The 18,438-nt window shown below is 50.5% G+C and overlaps 1 protein-coding gene across 6 annotated transcripts in view; it reads right to left on the bottom strand.

Annotated features, from left to right (window-relative positions):
* LOC142370195 (5'-AMP-activated protein kinase subunit gamma-2-like) overlaps positions 1-18,438 on the bottom strand; it is a 48,199-nt gene that overhangs the window by 13,467 nt on the left and 16,294 nt on the right. For 3 of the 6 annotated variants that reach the window (XM_075452667.1, XM_075452668.1, XM_075452666.1), the window contains 3 exons: positions 13,599-13,840; positions 7,534-7,582; positions 4,449-4,558 (listed from right to left, as the gene is read on the bottom strand). In XM_075452667.1, coding sequence (XP_075308782.1) covers positions 4,449-4,558; positions 7,534-7,582; positions 13,599-13,840 — 401 coding nt within the window. Of the gene's footprint in view, positions 1-4,448; positions 4,559-7,533; positions 7,583-8,889; positions 9,235-13,598; positions 13,841-14,187; positions 14,802-18,438 lie in introns of those variants that run through there. The other 3 variants (XM_075452669.1, XM_075452671.1, XM_075452670.1) reach the window with 3 other exon arrangements.

Genomic DNA, 18,438 nt, shown 5'->3' with positions numbered 1-18,438 from the left:
CCAGGACTCACCTGATCACAGGTGCGAGGATTCACCTGGTCACAGGTGCGAGGCCTCGCCTGATCACAGGTGTGAGGGACTTGCCTGGTCACAGGTGCGAGGCCTCACCTGATCACAGGTGCCAGGACTCACCTGATCACAGGTGTCAGGACTCACCTGATCACAGGTGTCAGGACTCACCTGATCACAGGTGCGAGGACTCGCCTGGTCACAGGTGCGAGGACTCACCTGATCACAGATGCGAGGGACTCACCTGATCACAGGTGCGAGGACTCACCTGGTCACAGGTGCGAGGCCTCGCCTGGTCACAGGTGCGAGGACTCACCTGATCACAGGTGCGAGGACTCACCGGATCACAGGTGCGAGGACTCACCTGATCACAGGTGCGAGGGACTCACCTGGTCACAGATGCGAGGGACTCACCTGGTCACAGGTGCCAGGACTCGCCTGATCACAGGTGCCAGGACTCGCCTGATAACAGGTGCGAGGGACTCGCCTGGTCACAGGTGTGAGGACTCGCCTGGTCACAGGTGCGAGGACTCACCTGATCACAGGTGCGAAGACTCACCTGGTCACAGGTGCGAGGCCTCGCCTGGTCACAGGTGCCAGGACTCGCCTGATCACAGGTGCCAGGACTCGCCTGATCACAGGTGCGAGGGACTCGCCTGGTCACAGGTGCGAGGCCTCACCTGGTCACAGGTGCGAGGACTCGCCTGGTCACAGGTGCGAGGCCTCACCTGGTCACAGGTGCCAGGACTCACCTGATTACAGGTGCCAGGACTCACCTGGTCACAGGTGCGAGGCCTCACCTGATCACAGGTGCCAGGACTCACCTGATCACAGGTGCGAGGATTCACCTGGTCACAGGTGCGAGGCCTCGCCTGGTCACAGGTGCGAGGCCTCGCCTGATCACAGGTGTCAGGACTCACCTGATCACAGGTGCGAGGACTCGCCTGGTCACAGGTGCGAGGACTCGCCTGGTCACAGGTGCGAGGCCTCGCCTGGTCACAGGTGCGAGGCCTCGCCTGGTCACAGGTGCGAGGACTCACCTGATCACAGGTGCCAGGACTCGCCTGGTCACAGGTGCGAGGCCTCACCTGGTCACAGGTGCCAGGACTCGCCTGATCACAGGTGTGAGGGACTCGCCTGGTCACAGGTGCGAGGCCTCACCTGGTCACAGGTGCCAGGACTCGCCTGATCACAGGTGTGAGGGACTCGCCTGGTCACAGGTGCGAGGCCTCACCTGGTCACAGGTGCGAGGACTCGCCTGGTCACAGGTGCGAGGACTCGCCTGGTCACAGGTGCGAAGACTCACCTGGTCACAGGTGCGAGGACTCGCCTGGTCACAGGTGCCAGGACTCGCCTGATCACAGGTGTGAGGGACTCGCCTGGTCACAGGTGCGAGGCCTCACCTGATCACAGGTGCCAGGACTCACCTGATCACAGGTGTCAGGACTCACCTGATCACAGGTGTCAGGACTCACCTGGTCACAGGTGCGAGGCCTCACCTGATCACAGGTGCCAGGACTAACCTGATCACAGGTGCGGGGATTCACCTGGTCACAGGTGCGAGGCCTCGCCTGGTCACAGGTGCGAGGCCTCACCTGGTCACAGGTGCCAGGACTCGCCTGATCACAGGTGTGAGGGACTTGCCTGGTCACAGGTGCGAGGCCTCACCTGATCATAGGTGCCAGGACTCACCTGATCACAGGTGTCAGGACTCACCTGATCACAGGTGCGAGGACTCGCCTGGTCACAGGTGCGAGGCCTCACCTGATCACAGGTGCCAGGACTCACCTGATCACAGGTGCGAGGATTCACCTGGTCACAGGTGCGAGGCCTCGCCTGGTCACAGGTGCGAGGCCTCACCTGGTCACAGGTGCCAGGACTCGCCTGATCACAGGTGTGAGGGACTTGCCTGGTCACAGGTGCGAGGCCTCACCTGATCACAGGTGCCAGGACTCACCTGATCACAGGTGTCAGGACTCACCTGATCACAGGTGTCAGGACTCACCTGATCACAGGTGCGAGGACTCGCCTGGTCACAGGTGCGAGGACTCACCTGATCACAGATGCGAGGGACTCACCTGATCACAGGTGCGAGGCCTCGCCTGGTCACAGGTGCGAGGCCTCGCCTGGTCACAGGTGCGAGGCCTCGCCTGGTCACAGGTGCGAGGCCTCGCCTGGTCACAGGTGCGAGGACTCGCCTGGTCACAGGTGCGAGGCCTCGCCTGGTCACAGGTGCGAGGCCTCGCCTGGTCACAGGTGCGAGGCCTTACCTGGTCACAGGTGCCAGGACTCGCCTGATCACAGGTGTGAGGGACTCGCCTGGTCACAGGTGCGAGGCCTCACCTGGTCACAGGTGCCAGGACTCGCCTGATCACAGGTGTGAGGGACTCGCCTGGTCACAGTTGCGAGGCCTCACCTGGTCACAGGTGCGAGGACTCGCCTGGTCACAGGTGCGAGGACTCGCCTGGTCACAGGTGCGAAGACTCGCCTGGTCACAGGTGCGAGGCCTCACCTGGTCACAGGTGCGAGGCCTCGCCTGGTCACAGGTGCGAGGCCTCACCTGATCACAGGTGCCAAGACTCACCTGATCACAGGTGCGAGGATTCACCTGGTCACAGGTGCGAGGCCTCGCCTGGTCACAGGTGCCAGGACTCACCTGATCACAGGTGTCAGGACTCACCTGATCACAGGTGCGAGGACTCGCCTGGTCACAGGTGCGAGGACTCGCCTGGTCACAGGTGCGAGGCCTCGCCTGGTCACAGGTGCGAGGCCTCGCCTGGTCACAGGTGCGAGGACTCGCCTGGTCACAGGTGCGAGGCCTCGCCTGGTCACAGGTGCGAGGCCTCGCCTGGTCACAGGTGCGAGGCCTCGCCTGGTCACAGGTGCGAGGCCTTACCTGGTCACAGGTGCCAGGACTCGCCTGATCACAGGTGTGAGGGACTCGCCTGGTCACAGGTGCGAGGCCTCACCTGGTCACAGGTGCCAGGACTCGCCTGATCACAGGTGTGAGGGACTCGCCTGGTCACAGGTGCGAGGCCTCACCTGGTCACAGGTGCGAGGACTCGCCTGGTCACAGGTGCGAGGACTCGCCTGGTCACAGGTGCGAAGACTCACCTGGTCACAGGTGCGAGGACTCGCCTGGTCACAGGTGCCAGGACTCGCCTGATCACAGGTGTGAGGGACTTGCCTGGTCACAGGTGCGAGGCCTCACCTGATCACAGGTGCCAGGACTCACCTGATCACAGGTGTCAGGACTCACCTGATCACAGGTGTCAGGACTCACCTGGTCACAGGTGCGAGGCCTCACCTGATCACAGGTGCCAGGACTAACCTGATCACAGGTGCGGGGATTCACCTGGTCACAGGTGCGAGGCCTCGCCTGGTCACAGGTGCGAGGCCTCACCTGGTCACAGGTGCCAGGACTCGCCTGATCACAGGTGTGAGGGACTTGCCTGGTCACAGGTGCGAGGCCTCACCTGATCACAGGTGCCAGGACTCACCTGATCACAGGTGTCAGGACTCACCTGATCACAGGTGTCAGGACTCACCTGATCACAGGTGCGAGGACTCGCCTGGTCACAGGTGCGAGGCCTCGCCTGGTCACAGGTGCGAGGACTCGCCTGGTCACAGGTGCGAGGCCTCGCCTGGTCACAGGTGCGAGGCCTCGCCTGGTCACAGGTGCGAGGCCTCACCTGGTCACAGGTGCCAGGACTCGCCTGATCACAGGTGCGAGGCCTCGCCTGGTCACAGGTGCGAGGCCTCACCTGATCACAGGTGCCAAGACTCACCTGATCACAGGTGCGAGGATTCACCTGGTCACAGGTGCGAGGCCTCGCCTGGTCACAGGTGCGAGGCCTCACCTGGTCACAGGTGCCAGGACTCGCCTGGTCACAGGTGCGAGGCCTCGCCTGGTCACAGGTGCGAAGACTCACCTGATCACAGGTGCGAAGACTCACCTGGTCACAGGTGCCAGGACTCACCTGATCACAGGTGTCAGGACTCACCTGATCACAGGTGCGAGGACTCGCCTGGTCACAGGTGCGAGGCCTCGCCTGGTCACAGGTGCGAGGACTCACCTGATCACAGGTGCGAAGACTCACCTGGTCACAGGTGCCAGGACTCACCTGATCACAGGTGTCAGGACTCACCTGATCACAGGTGCGAGGACTCGCCTGGTCACAGGTGCGAGGCCTCGCCTGGTCACAGGTGCCAGGACTCGCCTGATCACAGGTGTGAGGGACTCGCCTGGTCACAGGTGCGAGGCCTCGCCTGATCACAGGTGTGAGGGACTCGCCTGATCACAGGTGTGAGGGACTCGCCTGGTCACAGGTGCGAGGCCTCACCTGGTCACAGGTGCGAGGACTCGCCTGGTCACAGGTGCGAGGCCTCGCCTGGTCACAGGTGCCAGGACTCACCTGATCACAGATGTTAGGACTCACCTGCAGCGTGGTGTCGAACACCACCAGTTTGGAGCTGGTTGGGATGATGTCGTAGCACTTGTGACACTTCATGAAGCGCATGTAGATGTCGCGCTCTGACTCCTCTGAAGCTGCACGGAAACATCAGAAAGCTTCGGTCAGAGATCAGTTCATTAACTGAGTTAGTTAACTAACTTAGTTAGAGACTCAGCAGGTAAAGTTCTGCTTTAATCTTCATCTCTGAACCCTCTAACTGTGGGAAAAGTCATCTGTAGCAGATCCGGAGACCGAACCTCTCATGAGTCTTAAGGCCTTTTACACCAAGTCAGTGTCCAGGCTTCACTAAAACCACGGCTTCAAACCCTCAACCTAAACGTACCTAATAAACTACTATAAACTACTACAGTTCCATGAAATAGGAACCAATAAATCAATAAATGGAACAGATCTGTGCAGTTTGCTGCAGATTATTCAGATGAAGGACAGCAGCTGTTTCTGTCATGCTTCGTGCTGCTCCAGATTAAGCTGTGACTCAGTGATCTGTTTGTTCCTGTCCTGATAGATCCCTGTAGATCACTGATATATCCCTGTAGATCACTTATAGATAACTGATAGATCACTGATATATCCCTGTAGATCACTTATAGATAACTGATAGATCCCTGTAGATCACTGATAGATCCCTGTAGATTACTGAGATATCCCTTTAGATCACTGATAGATCCCTGTAGATCACTGATAGATCCCTGTAGATTACTGATAGATCCCTGTAGATCACTTATAGATAACTGATAGATCCCTGTAGATCACTGATAGATCCCTGTAGATCACTGATAGATCCCTGTAGATTACTGAGATATCCCTTTAGATCACTGATAGATCCCTGTAGATCACTGATAGATCCCTGTAGATCACTTATAGATCCCTGTAGATCACTGATAGATAACTGTAGATTACTGATAGATCACTGATAGATCCCTGTAGATCACTTATAGATAACTGATAGATCCCTGTAGATCACTGATAGATCCCTGTAGATCATTGATAGATCCCTGTAGATTACTGAGAGATCCCTGTAGATCACTGATAGATCCCTGTAGATCACTGATAGATCCCTGTAGATTATTGATAGATCCCTGTAGATTACTGATAAATCCCTGTAGATCACTGATAGATCCCTGTAGATTACTGAGATATCCCTTTAGATCACTGATAGATCCCTGTAGATCACTGATAGATCCCTGTAGATCACTGATAGATCCCTGTAGATCACTTATAGATCCCTGTAGATCACTGATAGATAACTGTAGATTACTGATAGATCACTGATGTATCCCTGTAGATCACTTATAGATCCCTGTAGATCACTGATAGATCCCTGTAGATCACTTATAGATCCCTGTAGATCACTGATAGATCCCTGTAGATCACTGATAGATCCCTGTAGATCACTGATAGATCCCTGTAGATCAATTATAGATCCCTGTAGATCACTGATAGATCCCTGTAGATCAATTATAGATCCCTGTAGATCACTGATAGATCCCTGTAGATCACTGATAGATCCCTGTAGATCAATTATAGATCCCTGTAGATTACTGATAGATCCCTGTAGATCACTGATAGATCCCTGTAGATCAATTATAGATCCCTGTAGATCACTGATAGATCCCTGTAGATCACTGATAGATCCCTGTAGATCACTGATAGATCCCTGTAGATCAATTATAGATCCATGTAGATTACTGATAGATCCCTGTAGATCACTGATAGATCCCTGTAGATTACTGATAGATCCCTGTAGATCACTGATAGATCCCTGTAGATCACTTATAGATCACTGATAGATCCCTGTAGATCACTGATAGATCCCTGTAGATTACTGATAGATCCCTGTAGATCACTGATAGATCCCTGTAGATCACTTATAGATCACTGATAGATCCCTGTAGATCACTGATAGATCCCTGTAGATTACTGATAGATCCCTGTAGATCACTGATAGATCCATGTAGATTACTGATAGATCCCTGTAGATCACTTATAGATCACTGATAGATCCCTGTAGATCACTGATAGATCCCTGTAGATCACTGATAGATCCCTGTAGATCCCTGTAGATCACTGATAGATCCCTGTAGATCACTGATAGATCCCTGTAGATTACTGATAAATCCCTGTAGATCACTGATAGATCCATGTAGATTACTGATAGATCCCTGTAGATCACTTATAGATCACTGATAGATCCCTGTAGATCACTGATAGATCCCTGTAGATCACTGATAGATCCCTGTAGATCACTTATAGATCACTGATAGATCCCTGTAGATCACTGATAGATCCCTGTAGGTCACTGATAGATCACTTATAGATCCCTGATAGATCCCTGTAGATCCCTGTAGATCACTGATAGATCACTGATAGATCACTGCTAACGGGCCTTTCTGCTAACAGAACTGCTAACGGGCCTTTCTGCTAACAGAACTGTTAACAGAATGCTAACAGAACTGCTGACAGGCCTTTCTGCTAACATAACTGTTAACAGAATGCTAATAGAACTGCTAACGGGCCTTTCTGCTAACATAACTGTTAACAGAATGCTAACAGAACTGCTGACAGGCCTTTCTGCTAACATAACTGTTAACAGAATGCTAATAGAACTGCTAACGGGCCTTTCTGCTCGCAGTCCTGCACACCTTCCACAGTTGGAGCCTGAATGTTTGTGGCATCAGGTGAGCTGGAATTTATCCTGAAAACATTCTTTCCATGTGTTGACCTGTGACCATCAGAGAATTGTTGTGTGGAACCCGGTCAGCTGAGCTTTGACAGTTTGGTACATTCATGTTGTTGATCAGGTTATTATTGAATAAATCTGCCTGCTGCTGCTCTGTGGAGGTCCAGCTAATCCACAACCTGGCAACACACTGTGGACTGTGACATCACTTCCTGTCACCTGACCCAAAACCCGCTGAGTCATGGTGAGAAAGTGAGAAAAACAGCCGTCCCGGCTCCCTTCAGATTATCATAATCCGTCAAGAGGAAAAATGTGGTTTCAACACAGCGATCAGCTGAGCTGATCCGGCCTGAACTAATGGAGCCTTACCTGCATCATCGGGGTCCGGCTGCTCCGCCATCCCGTCTGCAGCCTCCACCTGTCCAACAACACAACACACAGTTAGGGGCGGAGCTTCTACACACCTGGAAATACATCAGCACAGCTGGAGGAAACAGGAAGGAGCAGCATCAGCTGACAGGATGTTCACGTTTTTAAAATGAAAATGATCCTCAGGTCCACAAACACAGGCCCAGTTCTTCTCTCAGGTAAACAGCTGGGAAACAGCTGGTAAACAGCTGGTAAACAGCCGGCTAATCAGCTGGGAAACAGCTGGTAAACAGCCGGTTAATCAGCTGGGAAACAGCTGGTAAACAGCCGGCTAATCAGCTGGGAAACAGCTGGTAAACAGCCGGCTAATCAGCTGGTAAACAGTCGGCTAATCAGCTGGTAAACAGTCGGTAAGCAGCTGGTAAACAGCCGGTAATCAGCTGGTAAACAGCCGGCTAATCAGCTGGTAAACAGTCGGTAATCAGCTGGTAAACAGCCGGTAATCAGCTGGTAAACAGCCGGTAAGCAGCCGGTAATCAGCCGGTAATCAGCCGGTAAACAGTCGGTAAGCAGCTGGTAAACAGCCGGTAAGCAGCTGGTAAACAGCCGGTAAGCAGCTGGTAAACAGCCGGTAAGCAGCCGGTAATCAGCCGGTAAACAGCTGGTAAACAGTCGGTAAGCAGCTGGTAAACAGCCGGTAAACAGCCGGTAATCAGCTGGTAAACAGTCGGTAAGCAGCCGGTAATCAGCTGGTAAACAGCCGGTAATCAGCTGGTAAACAGTCAATAAGCAGCTGGTAATCAGCCGGTAATCAGCTGGTAAACAGCCGGTAAACAGCCGGTAAACAGCCGGTAATCAGCTGGTAATCAGCTGGTAAACAGCTGGTAAACAGCCGGTAATCAGCTGGTAAACAGTCAATAAGCAGCTGGTAATCAGCTGGTAAACAGCTGGTAATCAGCTGGTAAGCAGCCTATAAATAGCCGGTTAATCAGCCGGTAAATCAGTCTGTAAACAGTCGGTAATCAGCTGTTAATCAGCTGGTAAACAGCCGGTAATCAGCCGGTTAATCAGCCTGTAAACAGCCGGTTAATCAGCAGGTAAATCAGTCTGTAATCAGCCGGTTAATCAGCCTGTAAACAGCCGGTTAATCAGCGGTAAATCAGTCTGTAAACAGCCGGTTAATCAGCCTGTAAACAGCCGGTTAATCAGCGGTAAATCAGTCTGTAAACAGTCGGTAATCAGCCGGTAAGCAGCTGGTAAACAGCCGGTAAATCAGCCGGTTAATCAGCTGGTAATCAGCCGGTAACCAGCCTGTAAGCCCTCCCTGCTCCAGGCGCTTTAAACCTCCATCCCCACCACGGTCAGGTGCCGTCTCTCTGGATGTTTCTCTCTGGATGTTTCTCTCTGGATGTTTCTCTCTGGATGTTTCTGGGATGAAATGACGGCGGACTTAAGATGGGAGATGTTTTAAGCCGGATCCCTGCCGGGCCGCCGGCTCACACCGACCTGACAGCCGTTCATCGGTCTCTCTCCGTGGCTCTGCTCTCCGCCGGTGACCGCGGGGTTTTAATCCGGGAGAGAATCACGTCTTCCCGGCTCCATCTTGTGTCTCAGGCCGGCTGGAAGGACCCGCTGTACCGGCGAAGCTTCGTCCTCTGTCGGTAAAACTCGGCTCCGCTCGGCTGCTTTAAGAGAATCCACTTCCGGTGAGGATTTACCGTAAAAGGCTGCTGGGAACGCTGCTGATTTAACCCGTTTCTCACACAAACTGACCAGATTTGTCCGAATCCTCTAAAAGGAGACGAGCTGAAATATAATAAATAATAATAATAATACAATAAAATAATAATAATAAATCAGCTGATGATGTATCCGTGACACATTTAAAACGTTCAGCGTCTTTTCTCTATTAATTACCACCGACAGCACATGGATTAATTCAATTCAATTCATTTTTATTTATATAGCGCCAAATACAACAAATGTCATCTCAAGGCACTTAGATAATAAAGTCAAATTCAAGCCAATTTGGAATTCAATTCAGTGTAATCATAATTATTCATAAAATAATCCAATTCCTTAAGAACAATCTCTCTGAAACATAGATCCTTAGCTAGGAAATGGTTCTTGAATTGGCTCTATATGAACGAATTAGATTATTTTATGTGTAATTATGATTACAATTAATTGAATTCAAATTGGATTGAATTGGACTTTTTATCTATGAGCCTTGAGATGACATTTGTTGTATTTGGAGCTATATAAATAAAAATTTATTGAATCTATCTGTTATAAATATTTAAAACGAATCTGTACCAATGTTTCTCACTGTCAGCCCCAGTGTTACAGATGTGGACCAAACATTTTACTGCTGTCAGGAAACAAAGAAAGAAGAAAACTGTGAAGGAATGGTTGTTTTCCCTCCATCCTCCATCCCTCGGCTGCCTTTTATGAGCCAGTGTCCGGGCAAACAGTCAGTGGGGTAACATGGGGCAGATATCTGCGGACCTCCCCAGGGATGGTGCTAAGAATTCAGCTGTACCGGGGCCCGGGCCCCAGCCAGAACCCCACCACCAGCACCACCTTACTGTATACAGAAAATGCGTTCTGTTCTGGATGTATAAGAACATTTATTCAGATTTACATGAACCTCAGCAGATCTAACAGAGCTATAGGCCATCTGAGTTCAGCCATTTAGTTTTTTGATTCCTTCTCCAACACTCTGCTCCTCATTCTGTTACAAACACTATTTACTCTCTGCATGCATTCCAGCTTCTTTAACCTTTTCAGTCTTTAAAAATATAACAAAGACGTTTTCCTGTTTCATTTTCCCAATGCCTAAGATAGTTTAGTCAATAGTTTTAATAGGCAGAATAGGATATTTTCTCCCGTTTTTCATCGGCCATGGAACCAGACACCGGTTAAGTCTAAATGCAAACGTTGTGTAATTAAGGAATTACCTATAGGTGGCCTATCGGAGGCCTATCGGAGGCGTGGGCATCGACTCAACAGAGAAAACAAATCTCTCTCCTCCCTCCACTTCATGCTCAGCTCTCTCTGTAAGAATTTCCTTGTATCCATGACCACGATGACGGCATTCCATCAGTGTGTAGTGGTTCATGCAGCCGACTACACTTCGACTGGCACAATGTGTGGGCTGCTATCCGCCAGAGATGGGGACTCGAGTCACTGTGACTTGGACTCAAGTCGACTGGAGTCGCTGTTTTAATGACTTGTGACTTGACAAAAAAGAAAAGACTTGAGACTCGACTCAGACTTGGAAGTTAAAGACTCGGCGCTTGACTTGCACTTGAGACACGATGACTTGAATGACTTGAGAGTTATTCAGTTCATGTTTTCAGTTTGAATATAAAATTAATAAATTAATTTAAAAAATAACATTGATTATTCGGTAGGAGCGCAGGCTGAGAATGGCGTCCTGATGGGATCCCTACCCTGTCAATCAGCCATGCCCTCTCTACATACCTTAGTGTTTATTGGAGAGAATAAACTCATATCAGATATGCATCAACATGTCATCGGGACCGAGAGTCGTTGTCTTCGGCTTTCGTAATCACCATTTTGACGGCAAAAGACGAACAGCTCAGTGCAAGACATGCGGCATCAACATCTCAGACAGCCAGACGACAACTTCTAACTTTGTTTGTCATTTAAAGATCCATTCTGACCAGTAAGTGCTCGTCAAATTAGCTAATATTATCCTGTTAGCCTAGTCGGTAGTTAGCTAACGTTAGCCTGATATGATACGGGGTGGACAGGTTGGACACATTGGCCAATGATGTTTACTGACAGTTGCTTATATCTTTGTCTTTTCACTTTATTAAGATCAGATTCTGCAGGTCAAATTGCAATAATAAGGTGACTTGACTTTGACTTTGAGTTGACTTAACCCTAACCCTATTACAGGACTTGACTTGCCCAAGAAAAAATGACTTGAGACTTACTTGAGACTTGCACATGTGTGACATGGTCCCATCTCTACTATCCGCTGATAAAAGACGTGCGGGCCGCAGTAACTCCATTGGCTGCACATGCACAGATGCCCAAAGCCTGCAAATACAACCTCTTCCCTTCACTCTTTGGTACACCTGTGCAGCATTGGCTAAAGGAGGTTACATGGTTGGAATAGGGAAAATCGTGCCTATGTTATCCTTCCTTGGCACATCAGTCGTAGCGTAGTCTGACGGATGTATTTGGGTATATTTACAGGGGCACAACGCAGTGTCTGGTGACGGGCCTGGACCTCCTGCTCCAGCTCTTCTGGGGACAGGATATATTCTGCAGTGGGCCCTGGTTCTGCCCTGGTTCTGCCCTGGTTCTGCCCTGGTTCTGCCCAGAGGCCTCCTCCTGGTGGGACATGTCTGCAACGCCTCCCCTGGAAGCTGCCCCGCCTTGATGAGCGAGCTTCAGAGGAAGCTCATTTCAATCGCTCATATTTACCATCTCATTCAATCATTTTCCCAGGTGAGGCAGCAACTTTCCCCAAAGCTTGAGTGGACAATCCACCAGTTTCCAACTTAGCACCAAAGCCTCAGACTGGGAGGTGTTGATTCTCAGCCCGAACGCTTCACACTGAGCAAAGCAGGCGGATTTACAGCTAACAGGAACACATCATCTGCAAAGATTTGATCCCAAGCTGATCGAACACAAACCCAAAAATACTGTCCATACAGTTCTGGACAGAGTTGGTGCCAAAGAGCCGTCCTGGTGGAAATGAAACGATGAGGACCGAGCTCGCAGACTCTCACAGGACAACAAATAAGCTGCTGGTGTTTCTTTGACTTATTTCAGCTTCATTTAACAACTCAGTGAAATGGAGGATCTCAGCAGCAATCCCTTCGTTCTGTTCCTAACCCTATAGATATATATGTATGTATATTGATATATGTATATATTCTAATATAACCTCCCCTTAACCCCAATTGTGTGTATGCATATGTATGATATATGCATATTTTTTATTATAATCTTTCCCACTATTGTCCCCTAAGCCTAACCATGGTGGAACCCGTGCCTAACCCTAAACGTGGTGTCGGGGCGGGCCTGTTTTGGTGGGACTGTATGGAGTGTGCACTGACCCCGCCTCCATATGGATGGTGTGGTCCAACTCTTTTATGTTCTAACCCTAACCCTAACCCTGCCCTAACCTAACTCTAACCCTACCCAACCCTAACCCTAACCCTAACCAACCCTAACCAACTCTAACCCTAACCCTAACCCGGCCCTAACCTAACCCTAACCCTAACCCGGCCCTAACCTAACTCTAACCCTACCCTACTCTAACTCTAACCCTAACCCTAACCCGGCCCTAACCTAACTCTAACCCTACCCTACTCTAACTCTAACCCTAACCCGGCCCTAACCTAACTCTAACCCTACCCTACTCTAACCCTAACCCTAACCCGGCCCTAACCTAACTCTAACCCTAACACTAACCCGGCCCTAACCTAACCCTAACCCTAACCCGGCCCTAACCTAACTCTAACCCTAACTCTAACCCTACCCTACTCTAACTCTAACCCTAACCCTAACCCGGCCCTAACCTAACTCTAACCCTACCCTACTCTAACTCTAACCCTAACCCGGCCCTAACCTAACTCTAACCCTACCCTACTCTAACCCTAACCCTAACCCGGCCCTAACCTAACTCTAACCCTAACACTAACCCGGCCCTAACCTAACTCTAACCCTACCCTACTCTAACCCTAACCCTAACCCGGCCCTAACCTAACTCTAACCCTAACACTAACCCTACCCTTGACGTGAGTCTCCTGCCAAACCTTCACCTGTCAGTGGTGTTAATGTTGTGGCTGAGCAGCTGTTGTGTGAGTGGAGGTAAATGTCAGGTGTGCGTGTAACTTCCTGTTTGGGTTCACCTGCAGCTTTAGTGGAAACACACCTTCCAGCTGTTTACTGTTTACATTTTCTCAGCTGAGGTCACCGATGACCCGCTCGGGTTTAGTTTCTGCACCCTGGATCTGGGTCACATTGTTCTGATCCTGACTTTGATTCTGAACACTTCCCGGCCATCAGCAGACACTCACCAGCCTCCTCATGGAGGGAGACGCGGGGGTGGGCGGGGCCAGAGGAGGAGCCTGAGGAGTCAGCTGGTAGCAGGCGGAGGAGGATCGTTGTCCCGTGTCGGGCGGCGAGGAGAAGGAACGCAGCCTCCTGGTCTCCGGACGCCGCGGCTCCGTCAGGTACGTCTCCAGACGGAAAGCGCTCACCTCCTCCTGACGGGAGGGGGGAGGGGCAGGAGGGGCAGGAGGGCAGGACAGGCTGTGGGCTGGGAGGAAAGAGAAGAAACAGTCAGATAAACATCGCCCCCTGCAGGAACCTCTGAGTCACTGCATCAACAACAACCAACAGAACCGGGTTCATGCAGAACTTTTCTCTGAAAGTAAGAAAAATAAAGAAATGATATAAATGCAGCTGACTGCTGAGAAAGAGGCTGTGTTAGAAGAAGGGGAAGGTGGGCAGTTCTGATCCATAAAGTGCATCACAGCCCAAACTGCTGCGCTTCATCTGTAAAGCTTTGGTTGTACAGCGGCAGGAACAGGCCAAAGGCGTGCCGTGTCATCTCTGTGAGTATCGTGTATGTGATGAGGCCGCGGTGAGAATGCTGATACGCACCTGAAGCTGCCGAACGTCGTGCTGAATTCAGTGGAAGCTCAAACTGAACTGTTGAAAAGCTAAACTGGCAGCTCAAGATCATTTCAACACAGAGCTGAACAGTACTAATGAGAAACTTCAAAGGTCCACCTTTAAATGTAAAATTGGCCGAACACACTGATGTGAGAGCCACCAACAAACATTTCAGTTAAAGCCTCAGCTGGAGGAAATCCTACTTTGTATTCCAGACGGAAGGTACTGAAGGTACTTTAAGGGTAATATTTCAAAATGTCTGAAAATTTAAAAAAGCTGAATTATAAGGTACTAGCTGATTGTCTTCTGTTAAAAGTTTGAATGGCATCCGAAAGTATGCTGAAAGCATGGGGAACATCCCACAGATGTTCTCACAGATGTTCTCACAGACGTTTCCACAGACAGATGTTCCCACAGACAGACGTTCCCACAGACGTTCCCACAGACAGACTTTCCCACAGACAGACGTTCCCACAGATGTTCTCACATACGTTCCCACAGACAGACGTTCCCACAGATGTTCCCACAGACAGACGTTCCCACAGACAGACGTTCCCACAGACAGACGTTCCCACAGATGTTCCCACAGACAGACTTTCCCACAGACGTTCCCACAGACAGACATTCCCACAGACAGACGTTCCCACAGACAGACGTTCCCACAGACAGACGTTCCCACAGACGTTCCCACAGACAGATGTTCCCACAGACGTTCCCACAGACAGATGTTCCCACAGACAGACATTCCTACAGACAGACGTTCCCACAGACGTTCCCACAGACAGATGTTCCCACAGACAGACATTCCCACAGACAGACGTTCCCACAGATGTTCCCACAGACAGACGTTCCCACAGACAGACGTTCCCACAGACAGATGTTCCCACAGACGTTCCCACAGACAGATGTTCCCACAGACGTTCCCACAGACAGATGTTCCCACAGACAGACATTCCCACAGACAGACGTTCCCACAGACGTTCCCACAGACAGATGTTCCCACAGACAGACATTCCCACAGACAGACGTTCCCACAGATGTTCCCACAGACAGACATTCCCACAGACAGACGTTCCCACAGATGTTCCCACAGACAGACGTTCCCACAGACAGACGTTCCCACAGACAGACGTTCCCACAGACAGATGTTCCCACAGACGTTCCCACAGACAGATGTTCCCACAGACAGACGTTCCCACAGACAGATGTTCCCACATACGTTCCCACAGACAGACGTTCCCACAGACAGATGTTCCCACAGACAGACGTTCCCACAGACAGATATTCCCACAGACAGATGTTCCCACAGACAGACGTTCCCACAGACGTTCCCACAAACAGACGTTCCCACAGACAGACGTTCCCACAGACGTTCTCACAGACGTTCCCACAGATGTTCTCACAGACGTTCCCACAGACGTCCCCACAGACAGACGTTCCCACAGATGTTCTCACAGACGTTCCCACAGATGTTCTCACAGACGTTCCCACAGATGTTCTCACAGACGTTCCAACAGACTTTCCCTCAGACAGACGTTCCCACAGACGTTCCTACAGACGTTCCCACAGACAGACGTTCCTACAGACATTCCCACAGACAGACGTTCCCACAGACGTTCCCACAGATGTTCCCACAGACAGACGTTCCCATAGATGTTCCCACAGACAGACGTTCCCACAGACAGACATTCCCACAGACAGACGTTCCCACAGACAGACGTTCCCACAGACAGACGTTCCCACAGACGTTCCCACCGACAGATGTTCCCACAGACAGACATTCCCACAGACAGACGTTCCCACAGACAGACGTTCCCACAGACAGACGTTCCCACAGACGTTCCCACAGACAGATGTTCCCACAGACAGACATTCCCACAGACAGACGTTCCCACAGACAGATGTTCCCACAGACGTTCCCACAGATGTTCCCACAGACAGACGTTCCCACAGACAGATGTTCCCACAGACGTTCCCACAGACAGATGTTCCCACAGACAGACGTTCCCACAGACAGATGTTCCCACAGACAGACGTTCCCACAGACAGATATTCCCACAGACAGATGTTCCCACAGACAGACGTTCCCACAGACGTTCCCACAAACAGACGTTCCCACAGATGTTCTCACAGACGTTCCCACAGACAGACGTTCCCACAGACGTTCCCACAGACAGATGTTCCCACAGATGTTCTCACAGACGTTCCCACAGACAGACGTTCCCACAGACAGACGTTCCCACAGATGTTCTCACAGACGTTCCCACAGACAGATGTTCCCACAGATGTTCTCACAGACGTTCCCACAGACAGACGTTCCCACAGACGTTCTCACAGATGTTCTCACAGATGTTCTCACAGACGTTCTCACAGATGTTCTCACAGATGTTCCCACAGATGTTCTCACAGACGTTCCGCTCTGAAAGGTTTGGTTCTGCTCTCAGATATCACTCTGGAGTGTCTCCACATGTGCAGTCTGTGGAGTCCAAATAAAATCAGTAAAACCTGCAGAGGGACGATCAGTGGAGAATGAAAGGTTCTGCCAAGTCTCCCGATTCAAGAATCATTCAAGAAAAGGTCAAAGGTCAAACAGAATTGGGTGTTTGAGATTTGTTTTTCAGTGGTTAGAATCAGTTGAGCAGAGTGGAAACAGCTGTTGAGCAGACAGAGCTGGGATCGGCTTCCAGAGCAAACCTTCAGCTCCTCTCCCACTCGTCTCATCCTGTTATCAGAGGCCAGAACACCCGGAGCTGCAGGGAGATTACAGGAAACGCTACATTCGACTGGAGTTTGGTGGGAAGAGGTGGCCCGCTGAGGCCGAGTGACGCACGCCGACGCCAAGTCGAACCCGAGCAGAGATAACAGGATTAGGTTTGTTTTCCCACGGTGAGGCGTGAGATTCATCCACCAACACGCTGCTGACGTCATTCAGGAAACCTGAACCCCTCCGGCGTCAGGTGACATGCAGGCACGGGGATCATGTGACAAGACTGAGAGCTGCAGGATGAACCCTGTTTTCATCACACAGGAGGTCATGTGACTGATTTGGTGTGTGGAGGGAAGGAGGAAGCAGGTCAGACCTGTTAAAACTCTGAAATAAAGCCTCGAGTCCTCAGGTGCTCTGAGGGCTCTAACTGGTGGAGCTGCTGAAGGTCCCTGATGTGCTGCTGATGCCACTGATCCCTATCTGAAGCCATGATTTGAGAAGGAAGCAGGTGGTTTGCACTCGTTTGTCTGCTCTAAAATCTCTGCTTCAGCATTAGGCCGTCACCCTGTTTGTCTTCTGAGGTGATGAGCGAGCAGAAGATCTGTCAGAAAACCTCAGTAACGCAGACGTGACCCCTCAGTCATTACCCTCAGCTTACGGCCGCTGTTCTAAACGATGTGATCAACGCCATAACTGACGTCACAGCAGCTGAAAATAAGGTACAGCTGTCATAAATGTTAAAAAAAGAAGAAACAGCTTAAAGTCCAAGCAAACAGTTGAATCTTTGATAGTTCTGTTGCTTGAACACATTATGCCTTCTACCTACCTCTTTTGGTCAGTCTGACACCTGCAGCTGAGGAGGAAGGCTTTAACTGTTAAAGAGGGCTTTAACTGTTAGGGCGCACAATGGCCGCTGTGTTGAGCACTATGGTGCCCTGAGGTGGCCCTGAGCTACAGAACACACTGCAATGGTTCATTCTACTCTTTCTGGGAGCATCATCTCCTAAACCAAGATAGTGAGAAGCAGACAGAGGGGAGTTAGAGACTTTGCAACAATGCGATACGATGCGATACGATGCGATACGATGCGATTCTATGCGATTCGATGTGATGCGATTCGATGCGATGCGATTCAATTTGATGCGATACTATTCGATGCGATACGATTCGATGCGATACGGTTTGATGCGATACTATACGATTTGATGCAATGCGATACTATTCGATGCGATACTATTCGATTTGATACTATTCGATGCTATATGAGTCGATTCGATATGATTCGATTCGATATGATTTGATGCGATTCGATACTATTCGCTGCGATACTATACGATTCGATGCGATACTATTCAATGCGCTACTATTCGAAGCGATACTATGCGATGCTATATGAGTCGATTCGATATGATTCGATTCGATATGATTTGATGCGATTCGATACTATTCGCTGCGATACTATACGATTCGATGCGATACTATTCGATATGATTTGATGCGATTCGATACTATTCGCTGCGATACTATGCGAT

This window comes from Odontesthes bonariensis, chromosome 20, assembly GCF_027942865.1.
Source record: "Odontesthes bonariensis isolate fOdoBon6 chromosome 20, fOdoBon6.hap1, whole genome shotgun sequence".
Classification (NCBI taxonomy): domain Eukaryota; kingdom Metazoa; phylum Chordata; class Actinopteri; order Atheriniformes; family Atherinopsidae; genus Odontesthes; species Odontesthes bonariensis.
Note: the sequence above shows the minus strand (reverse complement) of the source record. Positions and strands in the feature narration are given on the sequence as shown.